The 23,171-nt window shown below is 37.5% G+C and overlaps 1 protein-coding gene across 3 annotated transcripts in view; it reads left to right on the top strand.

Moving 5' to 3' along the window:
* The first annotated feature begins 4,033 nt into the window (after positions 1 to 4,033).
* Positions 4,034 to 23,171, top strand: part of LOC126469909 (CCR4-NOT transcription complex subunit 2) — a 102,283-nt gene continuing 83,145 nt past the window's right edge. The window contains exon 1 of one of the 3 annotated variants that reach the window (XM_050097271.1): positions 4,034 to 4,273. In XM_050097271.1, the coding sequence (XP_049953228.1) occupies positions 4,272 to 4,273 (2 nt within the window). In that variant the 5' untranslated portion in view covers positions 4,034 to 4,271. The other 2 variants (XM_050097270.1, XM_050097269.1) reach the window with 2 other exon arrangements.

Consider the following 23,171-nt stretch of genomic DNA (forward strand, 5'->3'; position numbering starts at 1 on the left):
AGGATCGAAAATAAATCTGTGGGCACAAAGTCATTAGCGATGATCATTGTTTGTCAGTTAACATGCAGTAAACATAGAAAGGTACTAGCAAAAAGAATGTCATCATCATACTACGCTCTTAGGATGTTAGCATCAGTTTGTATCAGCCAATGCCTTGTGGTGGCATACTATTCCTACAGACACTCAGTTCATAGCTGTGCGATTCTTTTCTAGGGATCGAAGGCACAAATGTGGACCTGGTGTTTAAACAAAGAATACTTATTTACAGAATATCTCGCGCTAGAAGAATTGCAAAGAATGTTTTGGAATATTATCAGCAGTTTTTCGGTGTCTTCGAGCAACTATGCACTTAAGACCTTGAAAAAGAAGCATTAGTCACTTCTGCAGCTGTGTCTTTGCACAATTTTCTTAGACTAAATAAAGTGCCACAGTTTACTCACCATGTGACAGTTTTGATGTGGAAGATCCAGAAACAGGCAGGGTTCAGATGACAGTTGGAGGATGTCTCCGCAAAATAAATTTTCAGGCTGGCCGTTGTGGCCGAGCTGTTCTAGGCACTTCAGTCTGGAACCGCGCGACCTCTATGGTCGCAGGTTCGAATCCTGCCTCGGGCATGGATGTGTGTGATGTCCTTAGGTTGGTTAGGTTTAAGTAGCTCTAAGTTCTAGGGGACTGATGACCTCAGATATTAAGTCCCATAGTGCTCAGAGCCATTTGTACCAAATGTCTTCAGGGAAAGGGAGGCAATATGGGAAGAGCTGCAAAGAATACAAGGGATGAACTTGCAATCTATTTTGTATCGGATGCTGGTAAAGCGAAATGACAAGAGAAATATGCATAAATAAATATCGAGCGAAAAGACAAATGTAATTAAAAACTTCTGAACAAAACCCTTGTAGCTTTAATCATTGACAGTATAAGCCTTTAATTTGCAAACTACTTTGTATCAGATGTTGACAAAGAGCTATTACAAGAGAAATACATAAATGTCTAACGAATTTACAAATGAGGTTACAAAATTTTCGACAAAAAATCTTACAGCTTCAGTTACACTAATGAATGACATTTTACTTACGATTGTAAATATTTTTCTCCCTGGCCTGTTCACGCCTTCCAAAATCTTCATATTCTCGTAAACTATCCATTTGGGAATCGAGATCTCAGTTGTCCCAGACCCACTTTTAGTTTTGACCATTTTACAATCTTCATGATTCTACTGTCTTTTCATATTTGTCCATTTCCTTTCACACTCCTCAAGTGGCACACCAACTTTATCCAAAATTTCTTTCAGCAAATCATTCCTTTTATATCTGTCTTTATATGCAGAATCAGATGGTTCCCACAGAGGTTTCCTCATTTCAGTTCTAACAAAAACTTAATTGTTAGATCTGTTGACCACTTGTAAGTTGCCATTGTCAAAAGAAACACAGCAGACGCTCTGGCATGTTTTTGCTCACTGACAATAAACTACAAACTCGAGACAAAACTTCCCTCAACTAGTCGTTGAAACTTGCTACTCCAGGCAACTGTTGAAAACTAAGCCAAACTTCGAGCTGAAACCAGTTGCCAACCAAGTTTGTTGGAGTTGGTTTTCAGTGTGAAGGTACCTTTAGTGTGAGTGGTAGTGAACAGTGGAATTATGTTTTACATAGAAAGTGACTAGAAACAGTCCAAGAGTCGTCTGGGGGTGTCTTCAGTGTGGGCAGTGAAGAAAAAGAGTTTTGTTTATATTGCAAGTTACATGAAACAATTTGTGTGTAAATGACGAAATTTTATTGATTAGAATTACAACAATGGACAGTGCAACCTTTAGGACACTGACTTCTATTTGGGAGGATGGAGGTGCTCTGTGCAGCTGTTCTGACTTGGGTTTTCCTGGCTCGCTAAGGCAAACACCTGGATGGTTCCTTAATCAAGACCACAGCCAACTACCCATCCTATCCCCATAGGCTAACTGTCCTATTCTCTTAAAACATGTTATGTATGCTGTGTGTTATATTTTGTCCCATTGATTGGCACTGTATTTCCTTGATATACCCTATGTCACTGTCAGATGATCCCTGGATGAATACATAAATAAATAAGTCGCTTCAAAGTGGCATGTAGTATACAGCACTAGATAAAATTACATGAAGACACATTTTTGTCTTCGTTATGTGCACAAACAATGAAAATCTTATGTTCTAATTTACATCTCATCACCTCTAGCATTAATGTCTATTCACACTGACCTTCATGGGACTAACATATTAAGGTGTATTCACACTATCTGCCATGTCACGGCATGTAAAGTCAATTTAAGTTGTGATCACAACTTACATGGTTGACCTCAACTGGTGTTTCACAGGAATTGCGACCTTTGCAAGATGATTTTCAACTGTTTTTATGAATGGAGTTTACACATGTACATGGATGCTGGAGTCCACATTCATATCAAAATGATATTTATTGGATGCAAATGGTTTGCAATTTACACAGATAGCTTGTATATTAGAGAAGGCAGACAGAAGTTCAAAACAATTCAAGAAAATGAGAGTGGATCAGAAAAATGTCATTGCCATCTATAAATGGGAATTTCTTTCACACACTATGTGAGTAGTTCGAGGAAGAGGAATCCGCATTTTATAATTATTTTAGAAAGTTGAAGTACTGGTTTTATCATTTGTTACATGGAAGTGCACCCATAATTACTAAAAGGAACACAGTATCATGAGTTGTAATCACTTCGCATGAATAACTGGTTTGTTTAAAATTAACTTGCCAGTCCAGTACAAATTTTGATGCAGTAATCATATATCCCTCAATACCTTTCCCTTCGAGATTTATAGTTTATTTTTTGCATCTTGTATCTGGATTTCAATAGTTCAAGTGCATTATCTGTACTGGGGTTACTAGTGATATCACATAATAATGACCACTGACACTTGCAAAACCTTCACATAGAGTTTATAGAGTGCTACTTAACAATAAATACGCCTACAAATAAATTCCACTTACTAATCAATCAGAGTCTACCCACAGTATTTTTTCACTTAGAGTTGCATCCAAATTGCAATCCATTTCATTGTAAATTACTGAATACTTTACCAGTATGTACAAAAACCCACTTTACAAATGTAGTAAATGGAAAGTAATTCAGTACTCTAATGTCACAGAATTCAGACTGCTTAAATTAATCTTTCGCCATCTTTTATTACATTATAAATTTTAACAAAACGAATAACGAAATGAAACAATTTATAACAAATACCAAACACAACGAACAACATCCATATCCATATTCCTTTTCATCGTGTATCATGAGGAAATGAGCTTGTTGGTCATGTGATCAATGGACGGATGATATCAGCCCATAAAAACTTTCTTCCCGAAAAACCATGACGGTGCCGTAACGTGACGAGATGGGACGGCCAGTGTAGATGTCGCCATTTGAAATGCATTGCACAATGTTTTGACGGGGCGTGACGTAACTGACAAGGTCTGTTTTCTGTTCCTTTATGAAATAAAATATAAATAAATAAAGAAGACAGAATTTTATTCAAGTATTTATTGTGATATATACATGTAACAGTAAAACCACTTTGTTCAAACTACATTATAAATGTAATGCTCTTCGAAAAGCACACTTCAACTTCTGTTACTATTTACTATGACTGTTCATTTATTTCGCTTACTTTGGAAATTATAACACTCAATATAAAGTTTTCGTTACCATGCACGCTGAAGTTTTCAGAATTTGAACACTTTTACACGTTATTACAAGTTATATTTCCAGAACAACCAATCTTACAGCACATTTGCGCCATCGGTAAATCATGTTTTTGATATATTCTCACATATGTAACTCTGTATATTGTTACTTACCGTACTAGGTGTCACTGTTACAAAAGGTATTTCTAAAATTCCGTGCGTTCATGTTGCGGTACCATTCTACTCTTAACCTTTCCAAACGTTAAGTTACGCCGCTGACTTGTAGCTGCATCGTAGACTGTGGCTACATTAAATACCTTGCAGTGGGTGCAACGTATTTTGATCGTTGATCTTTGAAGTTGTTAACGTCCGCACTCAATTGTCTCTATGAAGCGCAACTGTTTGTGCTAGAGAAGCCAAAGCATTTTAAGTTAAAAGTGTTTGTGATAGTGAAATTGTGATCTCTACGAACTGAATTGTGCAGTGACACATTCCCGTAACGTGCCCAGTGTTCGACAGAACATAAAATGTGCGTTGCTGTAGTTGGAACATAAAGTTGTTTTTATATTTTAACTGCTAACATGTACGTTTTTAGTGCAACTAGTACATACACTGAGTTATACTGCCTATGTAGTGTTCCTATGAAGACGTGTGTATGAATAAGTGAGCGAAACATAATTGTTGAATGTTTCCTAGATATGTATCAGGACTCTATAAAGTATACGTATGTGACAAACGGTAGGGTGTTTAATGAATTGTACATTTGTGAATAGCACACAAAATTCGCGGGTGAGAAGTTTATGCGTTAGACAACATCCCATAAACACGAATGCTTCAAAGATTCATGGAATCAAAGGCATGGTGGGACGGGGTGGGTGGTAGAGAATTAGAAAATTGTTACAACCCTGTGCTAGAAACAGTGGAAAGTGTATATAGAAATCGCTTGAATATGTTAATTATGTTACGGCTTGCTGTTAAGATACCAGTTTTATAAAATTTTAAGGCGTCTACTGGTGTTATGGAAGAAACTAATATGACACCCAGGAACAAATTGCGGTAAGACAACTTGCAGATAAAATTGCTTAACACTGTTGATATGAGCAAATGAATAACTTCGCTATAAGAAGAACTTTGAGTACTATTTCGTGTATGCACTGCGGATTGGAAGATAACATTAAAAGTTATCATAAGGAAAAAGCTGAAATTAGTATGAACTAACCTAAAAACTGGTACATCTACCAAGAAAATATTGGAGAAACTTACATATCCATAGCACTGCACCTACTGCCCTTCTTATCCCATTATGTAGGTAACCTCTAGTGGTGGCAACTTGGATAGTATGGGACTAGTATTTAATGAGTTATTTTGTTTCTCTTGTTTTCGTTAGGGTTTCTAATCTATTCGTGGGAATGGTCTTCTAATAGACACGGAAGTCTCTTTTGTTCGTTCCAGTTTCTCGCAGCTGTTTCTCCCCTTTAATGGAATATAAGTGGATAATAAGTCAGCTGTGTCCAAGCCATTGTGATACAATTTTCCACGAAAAGTATGGCCCACCACACCATATCTGCCATCTGTTTCCCCTTGTCAATTACGAATACTATATAGTCACAACACAGTTAGGGTTTCTAATATATTCGTGTGATTCGTAGGAATGGTCTTCTAATAGACACGGAAGTCTCTTTCGTTCGTTCCAGTTTCTCGCAGCTGTTTCTCGCAGCTGTTTCTCCCCTTTAATGGAATATAAGTGGATAATAAGTCAGCTGTGTCCAAGGCATTGTGATACAATTTTCCACGAAAAGTATGGCCCACCACACCATATCTGCCATCTGTTTCCCCTTGTCAATTACGAATACTACATAGTCACAACATAGTACACCATATTGTTAGGTAATTTAACTGCATATGTATCTTAAGACAAAGTTTTATAAGACATATTCGATAGATTATTATTTCTAGTCGGGGTGTACCGAAACGTTTCAACGTCTGTGTAAATTTCGAATTTTCTTATGGCTCCTGATAAATATTTCTGTAGTGCCTATCATTTCGAATTTCTGATAACAATACTTACTAACAGGTCAGGTAAGGGGATAAAATTCGTGGGATTTTGGTGAATGGAACGATGGTTCTCCTAAATTGCTCAAGGAAAATGTGGGATAATTCTTTTGAAAGAACACCTAGCCAATTTCCTTCCACAGTGTTAGTCCGTGCTCGTTTGGACCTCATTATTAGTGGGGCATTAAATATTAAAAATGAGCATTCGACGTACCTACCTAGCAAAACGCTTTACTTTCTTACTGCTCACGATTTCAAGCAAAATTAGTATGTTAGATGCGCCTCAGCAGAACTTGCAAACATTTAAACATTTTAATAACGTAAGTTAAAGTATCCAAAACACCAATATTATATGAATAATTAATTAAACTCTGCGATCAATATCAAAGGAGGGTGTGATATCAACCGGCCACTGTCCCATCCTCTACAGATGTCAAATTGGGCTGGGATTTGTGGCATAGTGGGTGTGGGGGGGGGGGGGGGGGGGGAGGGGAAATCGGCGGCGGCGGTTGGTTTACGTGTCAGGGAAAATTCATGATTTCACTTTTTATATATTTAGAAGATATCTTACATAAATGGTATCGAAATTTTCATATTTTAGATCATCATTGTTAGAGGATACTACAGTGACTGCTATTTATATTCATTACAAACAGTCTGACCTTAACCCTACGCAAAAACTCGTATACAGGAACCATAAACAAACATCCTTAGCCCCCCCCCCCCTCCCCTTACATGAAACTCACTGTATTAATTTATTGTGGGAAGCACAAGGGACATAAGTAAAAACAAACTAAAAGGAAAACAATACATTGATAATACTATGAAAAAAATATTAAAGCTAGTTTGGTTTTCTTCTGCACACACAAATGCTACCAAAATTTTCATTGTTAACGAACACAGTTCTACAGTAATATAGCACAAATCTAAGAACCTATTCTTTTAAAGTGAATCGGTGAGAATACTTTCTACTTTCAGTTAAGAAATACATATAACAACTCTTAATGGACTGATAATCATTTGTGCACTTACACAAAAACAGCATATATTGCTGGCATATATGGCAAGAAATAAAAAGTAGTTAAATTGACTGCAACTGCAAAACAGCTTTTCCTGGTTTTACATAAATTTGCCCTAGACAACCAGTTTATTTATGACATTAGTCAAACTCCATGAATGCTGTGGACATGGGCCAAGTATGTGGAAATTAGTCAGAGCTGTATATTTTAATGTGGTAAATGAAATGACTTGATGCCATATTACATTGTTGTATTGCAGTTTATAAAATAACTCAAAACATTGATATAGTGTTTCTATGGAGATAATATTCAATGGATTAGGAGTAGTTGTCCAACAGTGTTCTTTAATCCTCTCTTAAACTCCACCAATCACCTAAAAGGCATTTGATATAGTCTGGCATGTTGTTGAATACACTTGTACCCCACCCGTATATCTGACTTTTTTGGATCAGTGTTAATCTGTTGAAGTGATTGTAGAGGTTGTCTTTTATTATTTTTGTATTCTTGTTTTCACTATTTTGATGAAAAAAGAAAATATTAATGACAAAGCACATTAATATATGGGATCTGTATATTTTTGGAATAGATCCCTACAGGGTGTCCTAGAAGTAATATCAGATATGGGTCATTGCGTGGTTATGTGCGTGGCTCTTCACAACAAATACTCTTACATTATAGTAGTCTGCATCTTCAGTAAGATGGGCAAGAAGTTGAAGCTGCTAATGATAAATACAGTTAACGTAAACAAATTTGAAATCTTTGTGTGTGTGGTGTGACAAATAGGAACACTTTTTTGTCTTAAGATAACTAGAGATTTTATTAAAACTCTGGCCTCTTCGTCCATCAATTGCAGTGAAATACTGTTTTATTATAAATCAAATATTCACTTTTAGGACAACATATTATGAATTTCTCACAAACATGTATATCACATTTATATTCCAGTTTGAAAATTGTGTGTGTCTGTGTGTGGGGTGCGGGGGGGGGGGGGGGGGGGGAAGAGGGATAAGAAGTTGGTATTAAATGGGAGAAACAAGATAATTTACCATTGAAATGAACATAAAACAATCATACAATTCAAGATACGACATTTAAAATGGGGGGAAACCAGGTGTGCAAATGTGCATGTATTACTTAAACGTAAGCTGGTATCTTATTGATCAAATTAGGAGTTTGTACATTCTTCACAATTACTGATACATCTTCCCACTACTTGTATTCATTTACTGGCCAAATCCAACACAAAATCCCCTGGCTCGGTGTTACTGTTTACTTTACTGGATGTGTACTACTACTACTACTACTATTGCTACTGCTGCTGCCGCTTCTGCTTGCTGATACATCCAGACTTCACTGGCTTCTCTTATTCAAAAGTTACATATACTTCCAACACTGCTTCCATAGTAGGCGCTGTCACATAATTAACGTAATGAATTGCTAGCTGCAACATGCAGAATACGTGTTTTGTTCGTTCTGCACATTTTAGCGATTTTGACAAACTCACGCCGCGGTGATGTTCTTCAGCACGCCAGTGTAGAAGTGTGCACAGAAGCAGCTAGGTGAAAACCCGTGCAATATGCACGTAAATTTGTATATATAAACCGACATAGGAATTTTCCTTTGAGTGAGACCTCGTGTACGACATCTGCCTATTGAAAGGTCGCATATTTTACTGTTCGCGTCGTTTCTGCACAATCTTTCGATGATTGTATCAATACCTTGTATTGTGATATACTGTGAATTTTCGAACATTAGCGAGTGTCGTGATGAACTCGCACTGTTATCAATTGCAGGCTTAAACTTGTGCTCTTTCATAACTTTTGAGAACAGAAGGCGAATCCTCGTTCAAAACAATCGTTCTAATTCCATTGTACTGTTATGTCAGAAATGTTATTTTGATAATTTTCGGACGCTTACAAAGCTATATTTTCGTAAGTTACCGGTACGAGTGATTTGAATACGTAATTTATTTCGTAGCAAATCACCGTTTGTGGTTCAGTTCTGCCAACTAATACATCACCCTTGAACTTCATTGTTTATAAACGCAAATAAACGTGCGTTTTTGAGAATTTTCCGAAGCCACCATTGCCCTTTGCATAATCTGAGCTATTTGTAGCAAATCGGCGTTTCTGATTTAATTACTGTAGCAGATTCTCTAACTAACGTATTATGTTACATCTAGTTCTCCCTTAAAGAGGAATAGACCTATATATTATCTGCATTTATCGTAAATTAACACTGTTTCTGAGTGTGCTAACAACTATAATTAACCTCAAAACGTTTTAGGAAACTAGTAGTTTTTACCACAGGTTTTTGTGTTGTGTTAATGGAAATCCTATTTTGTCTATTTGCTTCAGTTCTTATGGGGAATTAGCAACTTTTTAGCCCAACAGATTGAAGGATAATCAGTGGGCTTAATTTAAACTTATTTGTTCACTACATTATAACACACAGCATCAGCAGGACTGAACCAGATACTTAGAACATTCTATGACAAGCTAGGTTGCGTCTTCCTGGACATATGCCATAGAGTTGAGAACTGTAGGTTCCCCCTAAATGTTTGAGGTTTGCACATTTTGTCTATTTGCTTCAGTTCTTATGGGGAATTAGCAGCTTTTTAGCCCAACAGATTGAAGGATAATCAGTGGGCTTAATTTAAACTTATTTGTTCACTACATTATAACACATAGCATCAGCCAAAATCCAGCCCCACTCTGAATTGTGTTCTCAAACACAGGATGAGTTGGTTGACTTCTGTAGGCCTAAGCAGCTGGAAATTACCTTGACTACTGTCAAACAATTGGCACCTGCTGCGAATCATTGTGTAGGAGGAGCTCCCGAGACTTGTGTACCTGTGATACCTGTACCTGAGGTACCTCAAGTATTATACTGCAGAAAGTCTGTGATGTCATTACTCATCCATTTGGCAGTAAGCGGTGTGTCAGTGGTAGATGCTGTATGAGGTGGACAGGGACCAGAGAGGACTCAGGGTGCTGTACGGACCCCCTAACCAACAAGTTTGACGTGCTGTCTTTCACTGCAACTGAGCTGGTGAGACTCACTTTGCCTGTTTTGGGGAAACCTGTTTTGTCTGGTGTCAGGGAAGGCAAACTCAAAAGGTAGGGATCTATTAATCGTAGGTACTTCAAACGTATGGCGAATGATGGTCCGCTATAGGGAAATGGCAGCAAGGAACAGGAAAAGACACCAGGACACCAGATACATTAAGTGTGTATGCCTGTTGGCCTCATTCAACATATTGAAGAGGCTTATTACAGTACCCAATGAAGGAACAGGGTACAACCAACTGCAGATAGTCTTGCACGTTGGAACAAATGAAGCCTGACATCTGAGCTCAGAGGTCATTCTAGTGACTGGCAGAGATGGCTAAGAAGACCAGTCTTGTGCATGGAGTTTCAACGATGCTCTTAATTTGCAGTGTTCTCCCCAGAACTGATTGTGGCCCTTCTGTTCTGAGTCATGTAGAAGGACTGAACCAGATAATTAGAACATTCTGTGACAAGCTAGGTTGCGTCTTCCTGGACATATGCCATAGAGTTGAGAACTGTAGGTTCCCCCTAAATGTTTGAGGTTTGCACTACACATCAGAACGTGCTACTCAGGTAGCCGATTGTGTGTGGTGTGCATGCAAAGGTTTGTCAGATTGGGCGACTCTCCATCAAATCCACATGATAATAGTTGTAGGAAACCCAGATGTATCAGTGCAAGATTGAAAGACATGTCTCCCACAGATGAGAGTATGAAAATCCTACTGCTAAAATACCGAAGCATTCGCTACAAAGTGCCAGAAATTGAAGTGCTCATGGAAGAGCAGTGAAGCTGATTGAAACCTGAAATTGACAGCAGTGAGACTTTTGGAGAAAGTTTAAGTGCATATCAAAAGGATAGACAAATGGAAAATGGAGATGGTGTATTTGTCGCAGCAGAAAAGAATCTAAAGTCGACCGAGGTAGAAATTGAAGCCGCATGTGAGATTGTTTTGGAAAGACTTGATATCAGGGGTGGGCATAAACTAATTGGATCCTTCTATTGGCCACTACTCATCTCCTGATGTAACCAGAAACTTTTGAGAAAATCACTTTTACGCAAGTTCCACAATCATACTGTAATCATCGGTGAAGACTTTAATCGTCCGGCAATTCATTAGAGAAAATTACAGTTTGGTTAGTAGTGGGCGTGGAATAACATCCGTGAAACTTTACTAAATGCCTTCTCTGAAAGCTACCTAAAACAGATAGTTAGGTACCTCACTCATGAGGGAAATATATTCACTCTAATGGCCCCAAATAGACCTATCCACTTTGAGGATATCCACATATATACTGGTATCACTGACCATGAAATGTTTGTGGTAACAATGATTACCAAAGTACAAAGGACAACTAAATTAAGTTCAGTATATATGTTCAGTAAACTAGATAAAAATGTTGGTAGTGTCATATCTCCGTGAGAAACTTGAAACTTTCAGCACCGGGCAGGAGCATGTAGAGGAACTCTGGTTCAAATTTAAAAGAATAGTTGACCATGCACTGGATAGGTATGTACCCAGTAGAACAGTTCATAATGGGAAGGAACCTCCATGGTATACAGTAACTTCAAAGAAACAGATATTACTGTGTGATAAGTGTAAAAACAAAGTGTAGAGCTAGGGATAGAGATGCTGAATGAAACGCATTTGGCCATCAAGAGAGCAATGCGAGATGCTTTCAATGACTACCGTAGCAGAATATTGTCAAGTGATCTCACACAACCCAAAGAAATTGGGGTCATATGTAAAGGCTGTTAGTGGCACCAAAGTTAGTGTCCAGTCTGTTGTGAATGAGACAGGAACTGCAACTGACGGTAGCAAAGCTATAGCTGAAATACTTGACTCTGTTTCCAAATTTTACAAAGGAAAACCTAACAGAATTGTCCCAATTTGATCTTCATACCACTGAAAATACGAATGAAATTAGTATTAGTGTCAGTGGTGTTGACAAACAGCTGAAATTAAAATTGAACAAAGCTTCATGGCCTGATGGAATCCCTGTCAGATTCCAAACTGATTTTGTGGCTGAACTAGCCCCTCTCCTAACTGTAACCTATTGTAGATCCCTCAAATAAAAACACCATCTCCAGTGGCTCAGGTCACATCCGTCTACTAATAGAAGTCATCCACAAAATTGCCATCTAATGTCCTTTCATCGATTTGTTTTAGAATCTTAGGACATATTCTGAGTTCAAACATAATGAGGTGTCGTGAACAGAATGACCTCATCAATGCTAACCAGTATGGATTTTGAAAACACCGATCATGTGAAACCCAACTCTCACTTTTCTCACAAGAGACACTGAAAGCTTTGGATCAAGGTAGTCAGGTAGATGCTTTAGATATTGATTTCCAGAAAGCATATGACTCAGTACCACACCTACACTTATTGACAGAAGTACAATCATATGGAGTATAAAGTGAAATTTGCAACTGGATTGAGGACTTTTTGGTAGGGAGCATGCAACATGTTGTCGTGGATGGAGAGTCATCATCAGTAACTTCAGGTGTGCCACAGAGAAGTGTGTTAGGGCCCTTATTGTTCCAGTTGTATAGTAATGACCTTGCAGACAATGTTAATAGTAGAATCAGGCATTTTTGCAGGTAATGCAGTTATGTATTATTTGAAAGAATCTGCATAAATATTCTGTCAGATATTGATAATATTTCAAAGTGGTACAGAGATTGGCAACTTGCTTTAAATGTTCAGAAATGTAAAGTTCTGCACTTCACAAAATGAAAAATGTAGTGTCCTATGACTATAATAGCAATGAGTCACTGTTGGAATCACAGCTCATACAAATACCTGGTTGTAACACTTTGTAAGGATATGAAATGGATTGATCACATAGGTTCAGTCATAGGTGAAGCAAGTGGTAGACTTCGGTCTGTGGGAAGAATACTGGGGATGTGCAATCAGTCTATAAAGGAGACTGCTTACAAATCACTCGTGCGAGCGGTTCTAGAATATTCCTCAGGTGTGTGGGGCCCGTACCACATAGTCCTAACAGGGGATATTGAATGTCTACAGAGAAGGGCAGGACGAATGGTCACAGGTTTGTTTAATCTGTGGGTGAGCATCACAGATATACTGAAGGAACTGAACTGGAAGAATCTTGAAGGTAGATGTAAAGTATATTGAGAAAGTATGTTAACAAAGTTTCATGAACCAGCTTTAAGTGGTTACTCTAGGAATGTACTACACCACCATATGTATCGCTCACATAGGGGTCATGAAGATAAGATAAGATTAGAATAATTACTGCATGCACAGATGCATTCAGGCAATCATTCTTCCTGTCTCTGTACCTGAATGGAACAGAAGAAACCCTTATAACTGCTTCCATGGGACATACTCTCTGCTGTGCATATCAGTGTTTTGCAATGTGTAGATGTATGAAGGGATAGAATAGTTTGTACGTTTTTCCAGCATCCATGCAGAAATGATTGTGATGATTTTAACTTCTGCAATTGTGAAAAGCAATGTTACACTTCTTAAATTCAGTTTTGCACATTTACAGAATTCGTATGGCATGTTTACTAACTCTTGATGTGATTTCATACCCACTAAACAGTTCCTTTCAAAGTTCCTTCCACACCATCAAGTGCCCCTTTGCCATGGGAAGTACCAAAAAGAAAATTCCAGTTAGTAGAAATATTAGTCAGACTGAAAATATGAAAGATTAGGCAGTATAAAGTGATTCTTGAACTGTGCAACGCAGTCATAGGAAGATATTTTGATGTACTGAACATTTTTTGCCCCCCACTCTTGAAGGGTTTTAAGGAATGTCTAAACACTATATTTGCTATCTGACAAGTCATCACTTATAATGACATCATTGTGGATAATACCACATTTTAACCAAGCAGCAGTAGGGAAAATAGTAGTCTGTTGCTGATGCCAATGAGCACTTTGAATTTGATCTTGGCTCACAGTGATGCAGTTTTCCACAAAATCAACCTGAAAAACTGCATCAAGATTTACAAATGTTCTGTTCACATTTTTAAAGTGCCAAGACTGCTTTCTTTCACATAACACTGTAGTTTGAATGCTGGCAATTGCATCTGTATCTGTCACAGAGTCAGATACAAATCAAGTTTCCATTTCAATTCTGGGCTGTCCATCAACATCTTTCCATTGAGGGCATTTTATTTCACTATGAATTGTTTCATCATCACTGAAGATATTTTATACAGAGTTACAGTTGCATCTTTCACACCTGTCTGACATGCACTCTGTTTTCTGGATCAAATACAAGGAGGGCTATTAATTCTTGAATCCTGTGTAGGAGTACTCCTGTTTGTTTCTCTCTATTTTCCACCAAAAACTGCATATATTAGCGCTGTATCTCCATACGCATGTATTATGGAGCATAGAGGAAACAAGAAATATAAGTGGTGCGTGAAGCTATTTTTTTAATGGCAAGGTCAGGGCATTATTCATAAACTCTTCATGGGTTTCAGCAGTGTTCATCATCGTTGGTTTCTGCACCACTAATTTCTTTCCAGCTTTGGCCTTTTGTATGGTAACTTTGACCTTTTTACCTGATTCTGTCGTGCTAATGTCATCACAAAGATAAAACTATATCACATTAGCTTTCGTTTCTTCATTGACTCTTACATCCCTTTTTGAATCTACAAGCTAGTCAGCTTTTTCACAAGTTCTTGTACCTTGTCGACAAACAATTTTGCTACCACTGTTTTACATTACCTTGAGTCATTTGGCAAACCTCTCTCCACTTTACAACTGCTTTCCGTAGTAATCTGCTACTCCTATAGGAAGTCTTTTGTGAAAATGCTTTCTGGCTAATGATTTTAGCTTATATCTGTGCCACTTCTCTTCTATCTTATCATGCTCTTTCTTGAGTTTTTACTTCTTACTGTCAGTTTGAAGTGCTTATTTTTCTTTCATACTTAATAATATAAACATTATGGGTTATTTTGATTGATATTTGGCATATTGGATCATGTCATCTCTCAGTAGATGACATTCTTAGACTGAGAAATTGTTTAGACACCTCCAAATAAAGAAATAACTGTTTAATTTACATAGTGTTAATTTCCCTTTACTGAGCAGTTCCACAATGATGAAACTGAAATACCTATAAAAAATAAAATAATGAAGTTTTTTCCAAATAAGTTGCTTAATAGTGGTAATGGATCTTCTGCTGTAGAAAATTTATTATTACAGCTACTTTGAACTATTCTAATTTTTTGGTATAGAGGGTTCTTTCTCATGGACTGACCCTATATTTCTTATAACACTCTTCTCAAAATACTATCCCTGTGAGGCATTTTCCTAGAAAATGATTTCATGACTCATTAGTTGGAAATATGAGGAATAAAAAAGTTCTTGCAAGCCTAGCCTAACTAGGTGCTTCATTAATTACAAGTAGTGCATTTTCCGATTAAGGTTATGATCTATCTGTAGCACCCAAATTTTAACACTTCCACCTTCTTTTATTTCATTGTTTGAATGACTATTTTATAGTTTGTGGAATTGTGTGAAAGAAGTACAGAATGCTACGTACTGAGTCTTGTCAAAATTTGAAGATAAACTATTAGACTTGGCTCATCTGTTGATGTTCTCTAACTATTGATTAGATGCCCTTTCAGTAAGAGGGTTGGTAGTACTTTTATCCCACTACTTGTATGGTCTGCAAATGGTCAAAATTTGTATCATCTGACAATAGAAATGATAAATCATTTGTGTGTATCAAAAACACAGGACCCGACATAGAACCCTGCAGTACACAATATCGGGTGGCTTCAAATACTGTGTGCCTATTGTTACATGATTGGCATGGAACTTGTAAATTCAGTGTTCTGTCCTGTAGATAAAATAAAAAACCATGCCCTTGCTATAAATTAAATTTCATAATATTTTAACGTTTGTACAAGGGTTTCGTTGTTGCACAGTTGAAGGTCTTTGCCAAGTCACAAAATACTGCAATTGCTAGTAATTTGACTCACTGTAGTATATCTTCTGTCAAGATAAATGTAGCTTGCTCAGTTGACAGTTCTTTTTTTACTAACAATCGTTTTTCTGTATGAAGTGTTTATATATTCTGCTGTACAAAATCTTCTGAAACTTTTTGAAACTACAGGCAATAATGAGAGAGTTGGTTATTTTTACCAATGTTTTATCTCATTTTTGTTGAATGGCTTAACATCATGTTTCTTTGTCTGTGATGGTACGATTATGAAAAGATTTACTATATAAGTAACTTAATGGATTACATAGTTCAACTGAAACAATTAGATTAATTTAGTACCGATTTCATAACAACAGATTGAACAACAATTTTAAGTGTTGGAAATTTTGAAACCTACTTTTGGAGATCTAAAATGTGGTTCAGTTCTGTCAAATTATTTATGCGTTTCTAAGAAACTATAGCCTATGAATTGAAGGAATGTCCAAACCTAAATTATCTGTTACTGACAGCAAAAAGTTAAGAGGATGTGTCTGTAATTTTGGGACAATCTTGAATCAGTTCATTATGTCTTAAAAGAAATCACCATTTTCTTGATTTTTGTTCCTTTATCATTTTTTACTGTGTTGCAAATAGTTCTTATCTTGTTGCTGGAGGAACTATTTTTTCTTATAATTATTTTGGTGCTCTGACTGTTTACAATTTTGTTATAAAATTTGTAATGAGATTTATCCCTGTCATGTGTGTCCCTCCATGCTAAGTAGTCTCCTCTTAGTTTTGCCTGATAGTTTGATTACTTTTGTGATCCAGGGCAAACATAGGTTGATTTGTTATACAATGATTTTTCATAGTAATATATGACTATATGAAAGAAAACATTATATTTTTAGTTGACACCAGGTGTGTTGTCTGCACTTTCACCTGTGTATATCTAGCAGATACTTCTTGAATTTCTTACTTTTCGATTTATTACTTTTGGCATTTTCTAATTCTATTTATTTATGCTCTGTCCCTCGTATTAAACATCAGTAGTTGACAGTTGGGATCTGTTAGACCCTTACATACAGGAGTTACACTTCAATTTCAGTCTCCGTTTGTTTGTACAAATATTATCAATTCCAGTTTTCATATCTCGTTTTAAATTGTATGGTTGCAGTTAGATCACAAGAAATTGCAAGGGATTCAAGTACATCATGAGAATAAGAGATTATATGAAATGGTAAGGTTCTCGAATACAACTTAAGAATACAGGAGTGGACAAAAATACTGAAACACTGAAAACCTAACACATTACCATGCCTAATACAGTGTAGAAAAAACCATTGGCATTCAAAACAGGTTCCAGTTATCTCAGACTTGATAAGTGCTAGTCCTGTATAGCTTTTTCAGGGAAATCTTGTGCCTTCATTCGTACAAAATAGTGACGAGTTCAGGTAACAACAATGGAAATGCCTGGTGATCATGCATCCTTCTTTGTAAAGTAGACCACAAAAGCTGAATAATATTGAGACTTGGTGACTGGCAGCCAGGGGAGACGTGGCAATTCATACTTGTGATAACCAAACCAATCTCGGATGATGAGAGCTGCCTGAACAGGGTCTCTTGTCATCTTGGAACACAGCATCACCATAGGGGAGCAAACATTGTACTGTGGGGTGGACCTGTTCAGCTAAAATGGTCACACAGTCCTTGGAAGTAATGCGACCTTGCAGAGTACACATGGAGCCCGTGGAATTCCACACTGAGGCTGCACAAATCGTCATAGAATATCACCATGTTTCGCTCTTGGGACATAAACATAGCCAGAAGCTGCAAACGAGTGTGAAAACACTCGCCCAAACAAATGGCTTTCTCTCATTGAGCCACAGTCCAGGTTTTATAGCTTCAGTGCCGTGTTTTCCTGTTATGGGCATTAGCATAACAGATGAGTGGTTTTGGAATTCCAGCTTGCTCTGCAATTCCCTGTTTATGGAATTCCCTGTGTGGTGTTAACGAATGTGACATTTGGTTCTACAGTGACTGCTTTTTCACAACAATCCTTTTCAGTGACCATTTGTCATGATCACTCAACACACAATTTCTTCTGTGTTGTGACTTAGCAAATAATGTTCTCCCACTTTTCAAATATGGGTATATATCTTCAGTAAGGTGCTACTTGGAACACCAAACAACCAAACACTTAAACTACCTTGGTGATGGAATCACCAACTATATGAACACCACCAATTTTCCCATGTTCGAATTCACAGCTCCAACATACTGCACTCAGTACTACATAGAACGTTCTGACCACAACTGATATAATATGTTGAGTACTTTGCTCCATTGCAGTTTGTGGTTAGATATGACAGCACAACCCACAGACTTGGCTAGCATATAAATTTTTGTTCAAGCATGCATTTCTCATGGCGTTTCCTTATTTTTGCCCAACCCCCTCGAGTAGGCTGTATGCCTTAATAATTAAACTCTCCTCTTTTTATTACCTCAGTCTATTTGTCAGTTAAGATGTTTAATAATGCATGAAAAGTTTTCATAAATAACTCAAAATTCCCAGATGGAGTACTGTGAATTATGACTTTCCATGAAACTCTATTTATAAACACAAGCATTTCAAAAATGCAGACCACAGCAACATGTGAAGATATCAGTGTTTCGTGTTTGTGTCTGTTTTAGTATAAGTGGCTACTCATTTCTCCAATCCTGATCTGCAGTAACTGGATACTAAATTAATCTATACATACTCAGGATTCCTATATTATTGGTCACATGATGTTCAGAAACACAAATTACATGGGCATGATTAGTATGTTACTGACCATCTGAACAAATCAGAATTTCGAATTATTATTTTTTTTCATCCAGTATTTTAGTGCAGTTTATGTGCTTTAACCTTATTTTTCCTTTCACTTGTTTCTGGCTCAGAATTTTCCAATATATTTACTTCTTTTAAGACTGATCAGCTGAAATATGAATTTGCCCTAAAAATATGTTGCTCTCTCACCAGCCACCACAGGAATACTGCAGTGAATAGCATTGCCTAATATTAAAGTTTCCACTATTAGCCCATCCAGTTTCCCTTTCGTATTGAGGTTTAAGTTGTGACTCCTGAAGCCTCACCTGTCAATACCATCAACAGTAACCAAACCCTCTTTTTACCTAACAGAAGCAGTCAATCTAGTGCCATGTTCACATGACTTGAAGAGCTTTTTGATTGCTGCCAATCAGACCACCTCCAATTAATTCAAATTGAATATTTACATGTTTTTTTGCAGAAGCTATCTGTACCAGATCACTCTGTGCACTGTAGCCTTGATCTGTGTCACTACTGTTTACTGTGTTCTTCATTATCGCAAAATTATTCTCCTTTACAAAATCCTTGCAGAAAGAACATGTATCTTCCACCATTTAACTAAGCCACACATCTGAAGACATTTGAAGTTTGCGGCCTTCTACACATTTCTTAATTCTTCCAGCAACGACTGACTACACCTCTTCTCTGACTGCTACCAAAGAGTAGGTCTTCCCTCATAATTGCTACTTTCTCTGAAACTTTTAGTTTGTTACTGAAAGCCTGCTTCATGTTGATGACACTTCTACTGATACGGGCGAAGCTATTTTTTTTTTTTTACCATTGACAAATCTATATGTCTCTTCTCTTTTTCTGGCCTCTGTTTCTCTCTACTGCTTTGCACTATCCTTCTCTCCTATAACCTTCACACATCCTTCATATCACTGTCCAGTTGGGTCATAATTTCTCTTTTCTGTTCCTCTTATTATGTTACGTTGTCTTGTGCACAGACTCAATATATGTAAATTTGCCCATCTTTGCTCAGCAAATATTTGAGTTCTGAAGACAAATGTAAATCAGAGAAATAGTGTATCCAGTTACTCAGCTAGACAGGATAAATAGAGCAAAATGTATAATAGGTGCTGTGGCAAACTATCTCGGTGGTTATAAATTCAAATGTCTTGGGTTCAATTCTCAATTGGTCCAAGGATTTCTTTCTGACATTTATCACATCTTTCACCTCTGAAAATGATTTTTATGTGTAAAAGAATTTCAAATTGCAGCACAATTCAGTGTCCACATTAAGCTGTATGTCTTACTATGACTGAGTGGATGAGAATAGGAAAAAGTTGTTCGCCAGTGAAAGCCTTTCTTTCCTTAGGGGAAAGATGCAGTTATATTTTGATACAGTCAATTTGCACTTTGACCATAATTGCTCCAGTGAGTAGAAGTGTGATAAAGGATAGTAAGAGGGAAGGTGACTCCATGTAGCTTTCATTAAAGCCGTCATTAAACCCAAGTTTTCCAGCCAGTCATTTCTGTAGGTATGGGAATAGGCAGAATCCAATTAGTCAAATTTGGCGAACAGTGTGGCTTCTGCAACAATCCACATGTCAGATGCATTTGTATAGTGAAGGTATGAGCTTTCTGTTTCTGCAGACAGTCCTAAATGTGTTACTACAAAGAACACGTTTCTCATCAGTGAAGAATTCAAAACATTAGGCTTCACTGATTATCTGCTCACCTTGTAACAGTAAAATTTTGCATTTGAGAATTTCATTATCCCATTAACTGAATGGGCTTTCTTGGTGTAAAGTGACAATAGTTCTTTGTAAGTCACAAGCTACTGCATCCATTATGCTACATGCAAATTCAAAATTATTCTCCTTGAAGTGACATTATTTCACCTGTCTGCCATATCTTACATGCCAGGTAGAATAGCCTTGTCACAGTTTGTTCCCACAAGGATCTCAATAATTCTCAGCAAATATTATCAACTGTAAATGCTTTGTTTCAATGTAGATCTCCATGTTGTCAAACTCTTTTCGCTGATACATCACCCATCTCACCTTCATTTATATATTTCCTCTTCCTTTTCCATAATATTGCGCTCATGATTGTTTTCCTTTTATAGATACTTTTTGTATTCCTTCCACCTTTCAACCCACCCTCCCTCCCTTTGCTTAATACTGGCTTGCCATGTGGGTTCTTGATACTCATACATCTGCTTCTCTTTCCTCCAAAGTTTCTTTAATTGTCCCATATGCAGATCTATCCTCTCCATAGTGATGCATGGTTAAACGGTTTTCTATTTCTCCTCTGTCCGTTACTACTTTGCCATATTCCACTTTTGTCAGTCTCAGTTTTTAGGCATCTGGTTTTCCTTTCACCTGCTTAATTTGCAGCATTTTTATATTTTCCTTTTAAATCAGTTATATTCAGCAGACCTACCTCACATAGTATCCCAAGACTTTTACTGATTGTTGCCTTTTTGCCTATTGGACCCTCTGGTGCATTCACTATTTAAGATCTCGGAGCTACACATTCACCTTCTATCGTTAGCCTTCCCCCTGTTAATGTCAATTGTTGCCTAATACTCCCTTTGAATCTTTCAACAACTAGTCCTTCTTTCAATTTATCCAGATCTCATCTCCTCAGTTTGTTTTAATCTGCAGTTCATAACCAATAAATTATGATCACCATCATATAATCTAACTGAAACCTACTGGTGTCTCCAAGGATGTCCATCTATGCTGCATTGTTTCATGATTACATTATAAACAACGCAAAATTCTACTAGGCAGCTTCCACCTCCCATTCTTCTTTTTCCATGAATTTTCTCCAACTATTTATTTGTCTCTTCCTTTTTCTACTGTTGAGTGCACCCTCCAGCACAGTTACATTTTCATCTCTGTTAGCGATCTGAATAATTTGTATTATCTCATCACCCTTTCTTTCAGTCTCTTCATCTGCAGAGCTAGTAGGCCTGCAAACTAGTGCTGCTGTGGTGATTGTTGGCTTTGTGTCTGTTTTGGGTGTAATAATTGATTCCCCATGCTATTCATAGTTGTTAACCTACATTCCTATTTGTTTGTTAATTATTAGACCTACTCCTGCATTAATCCTATTCAACTCTGTGATGATAACCCTATACCTGTCCTACCAGAAGTCCTATTCGTCTCGCCACAACATTTCATTAATTACCACTGTATCTGATTTCAATCTATCCACTTCTCTTTTTGAATTTGCAAAACTACCTACCCAATTAACTGATGTAACATTTCATGCTCCAATCTGTAGAGCACAAGATTTGATTCTCGTGATTTTCTGTGTGGTGGAGGTCAGAGTCCAAGTAAGGCAAGTACTGATAGGTGTCGATATTACTGAACCATTAGTACAACAACTCATGGATGTAAAATACTGACATGAATTACTGGTACTTACTGTTAAATGAAAAGACTGGTAGTAGCCAACTTTGGGATAGATCTGTCAGAGTTCCAAGGAAATGTAGGAAAATAAAAGGCAAAACTGACCCTTCAACTTATTGTAGACAGTAAACCGACGATAGGCAACCGTATGTTTATAACAACTCATGTGGAAGCCAGATTGCAGTTCAAAAATGCGAAACGTGTTGAAGGGAAGCAGTTATTGGAAAGGTAGTGGCACAGGGCTGTAGCTGAGCCCCATGTTGTTTAATCTGTACAAAGAGTAAACTGTAAAGAAAACCAAAGAGAAAATTGAAAAAAGTAATCAAAATTCAGCAATAAAAAATTAAAACTTTGAGGTTTGCTGATGACATTGTTTTTATGTCAGCAACATCAAATGGCTTTGATAATGAGTTGAACAGAATGGATAGTCTCCAGAATGCGATTTTCTCTCTGCAGCGGAGTGTGCGCTGATATGAAACTTCCTGGCAGATTAAAACTGTGTGCCCGACAGAGACTCGAACTCGGGACCTTTGCCTTTCGCGGGCAAGTGCTCTACCATCTGAGCTACTGAAGCACAACTCACGCCCGGTAGTCAAAGCTTTACTTCTGCCAGTATCTCGTCTCCTTGTAAAGCTGTGAGTACCGGGCATGTGTCGTGCTTCGGTAGCTCAGATGGTAGAGCACTTTCCCGCGAAAGGCAAAGGTCCCGAGTTCGAGTATCGGTCGGGCACACAGGTTTAATCTGCCAGGAAGTTTCAGAATGGATAGTGTCATGAAAAGACACTAAGAAAAGTAAAACAATGGAAATGAAATAAAATGCAGTCTGGTGGTGCTGCTGAGAGAATTATACTAAGAAATATGTCGCCAGCAGTAGTAGTTATGTTTGGCCAGCAGAATAAGTGACAATGGCAGATGTAGACTCTCGGTATCAAGAAAAACTTTTATGAATGAGAGAGATTTAATAATGCAGTGAACCTGTGCCCCTTCAAACCCCTCTTGAAGCTGTGGCTGTCGGGATAAGAATGACACAGGAAATAACTTGTCTGCAATGTATATCTTCCTCCAGATGGTGCAGTACCCCTGAACACATTGGCTGTACTGATTGATCAGCTCCCTAAACCTTTCCTACTTGTGGGGTGGCGCCGTGCTTACAGGCTCAGGCAGAAATGTCGAAAATTTACTGTCACAACTTAACCTCTGCCTCTTAAATGC

This window comes from Schistocerca serialis, chromosome 3 (genome assembly GCF_023864345.2).
Source record: "Schistocerca serialis cubense isolate TAMUIC-IGC-003099 chromosome 3, iqSchSeri2.2, whole genome shotgun sequence".
Classification (NCBI taxonomy): domain Eukaryota; kingdom Metazoa; phylum Arthropoda; class Insecta; order Orthoptera; family Acrididae; genus Schistocerca; species Schistocerca serialis.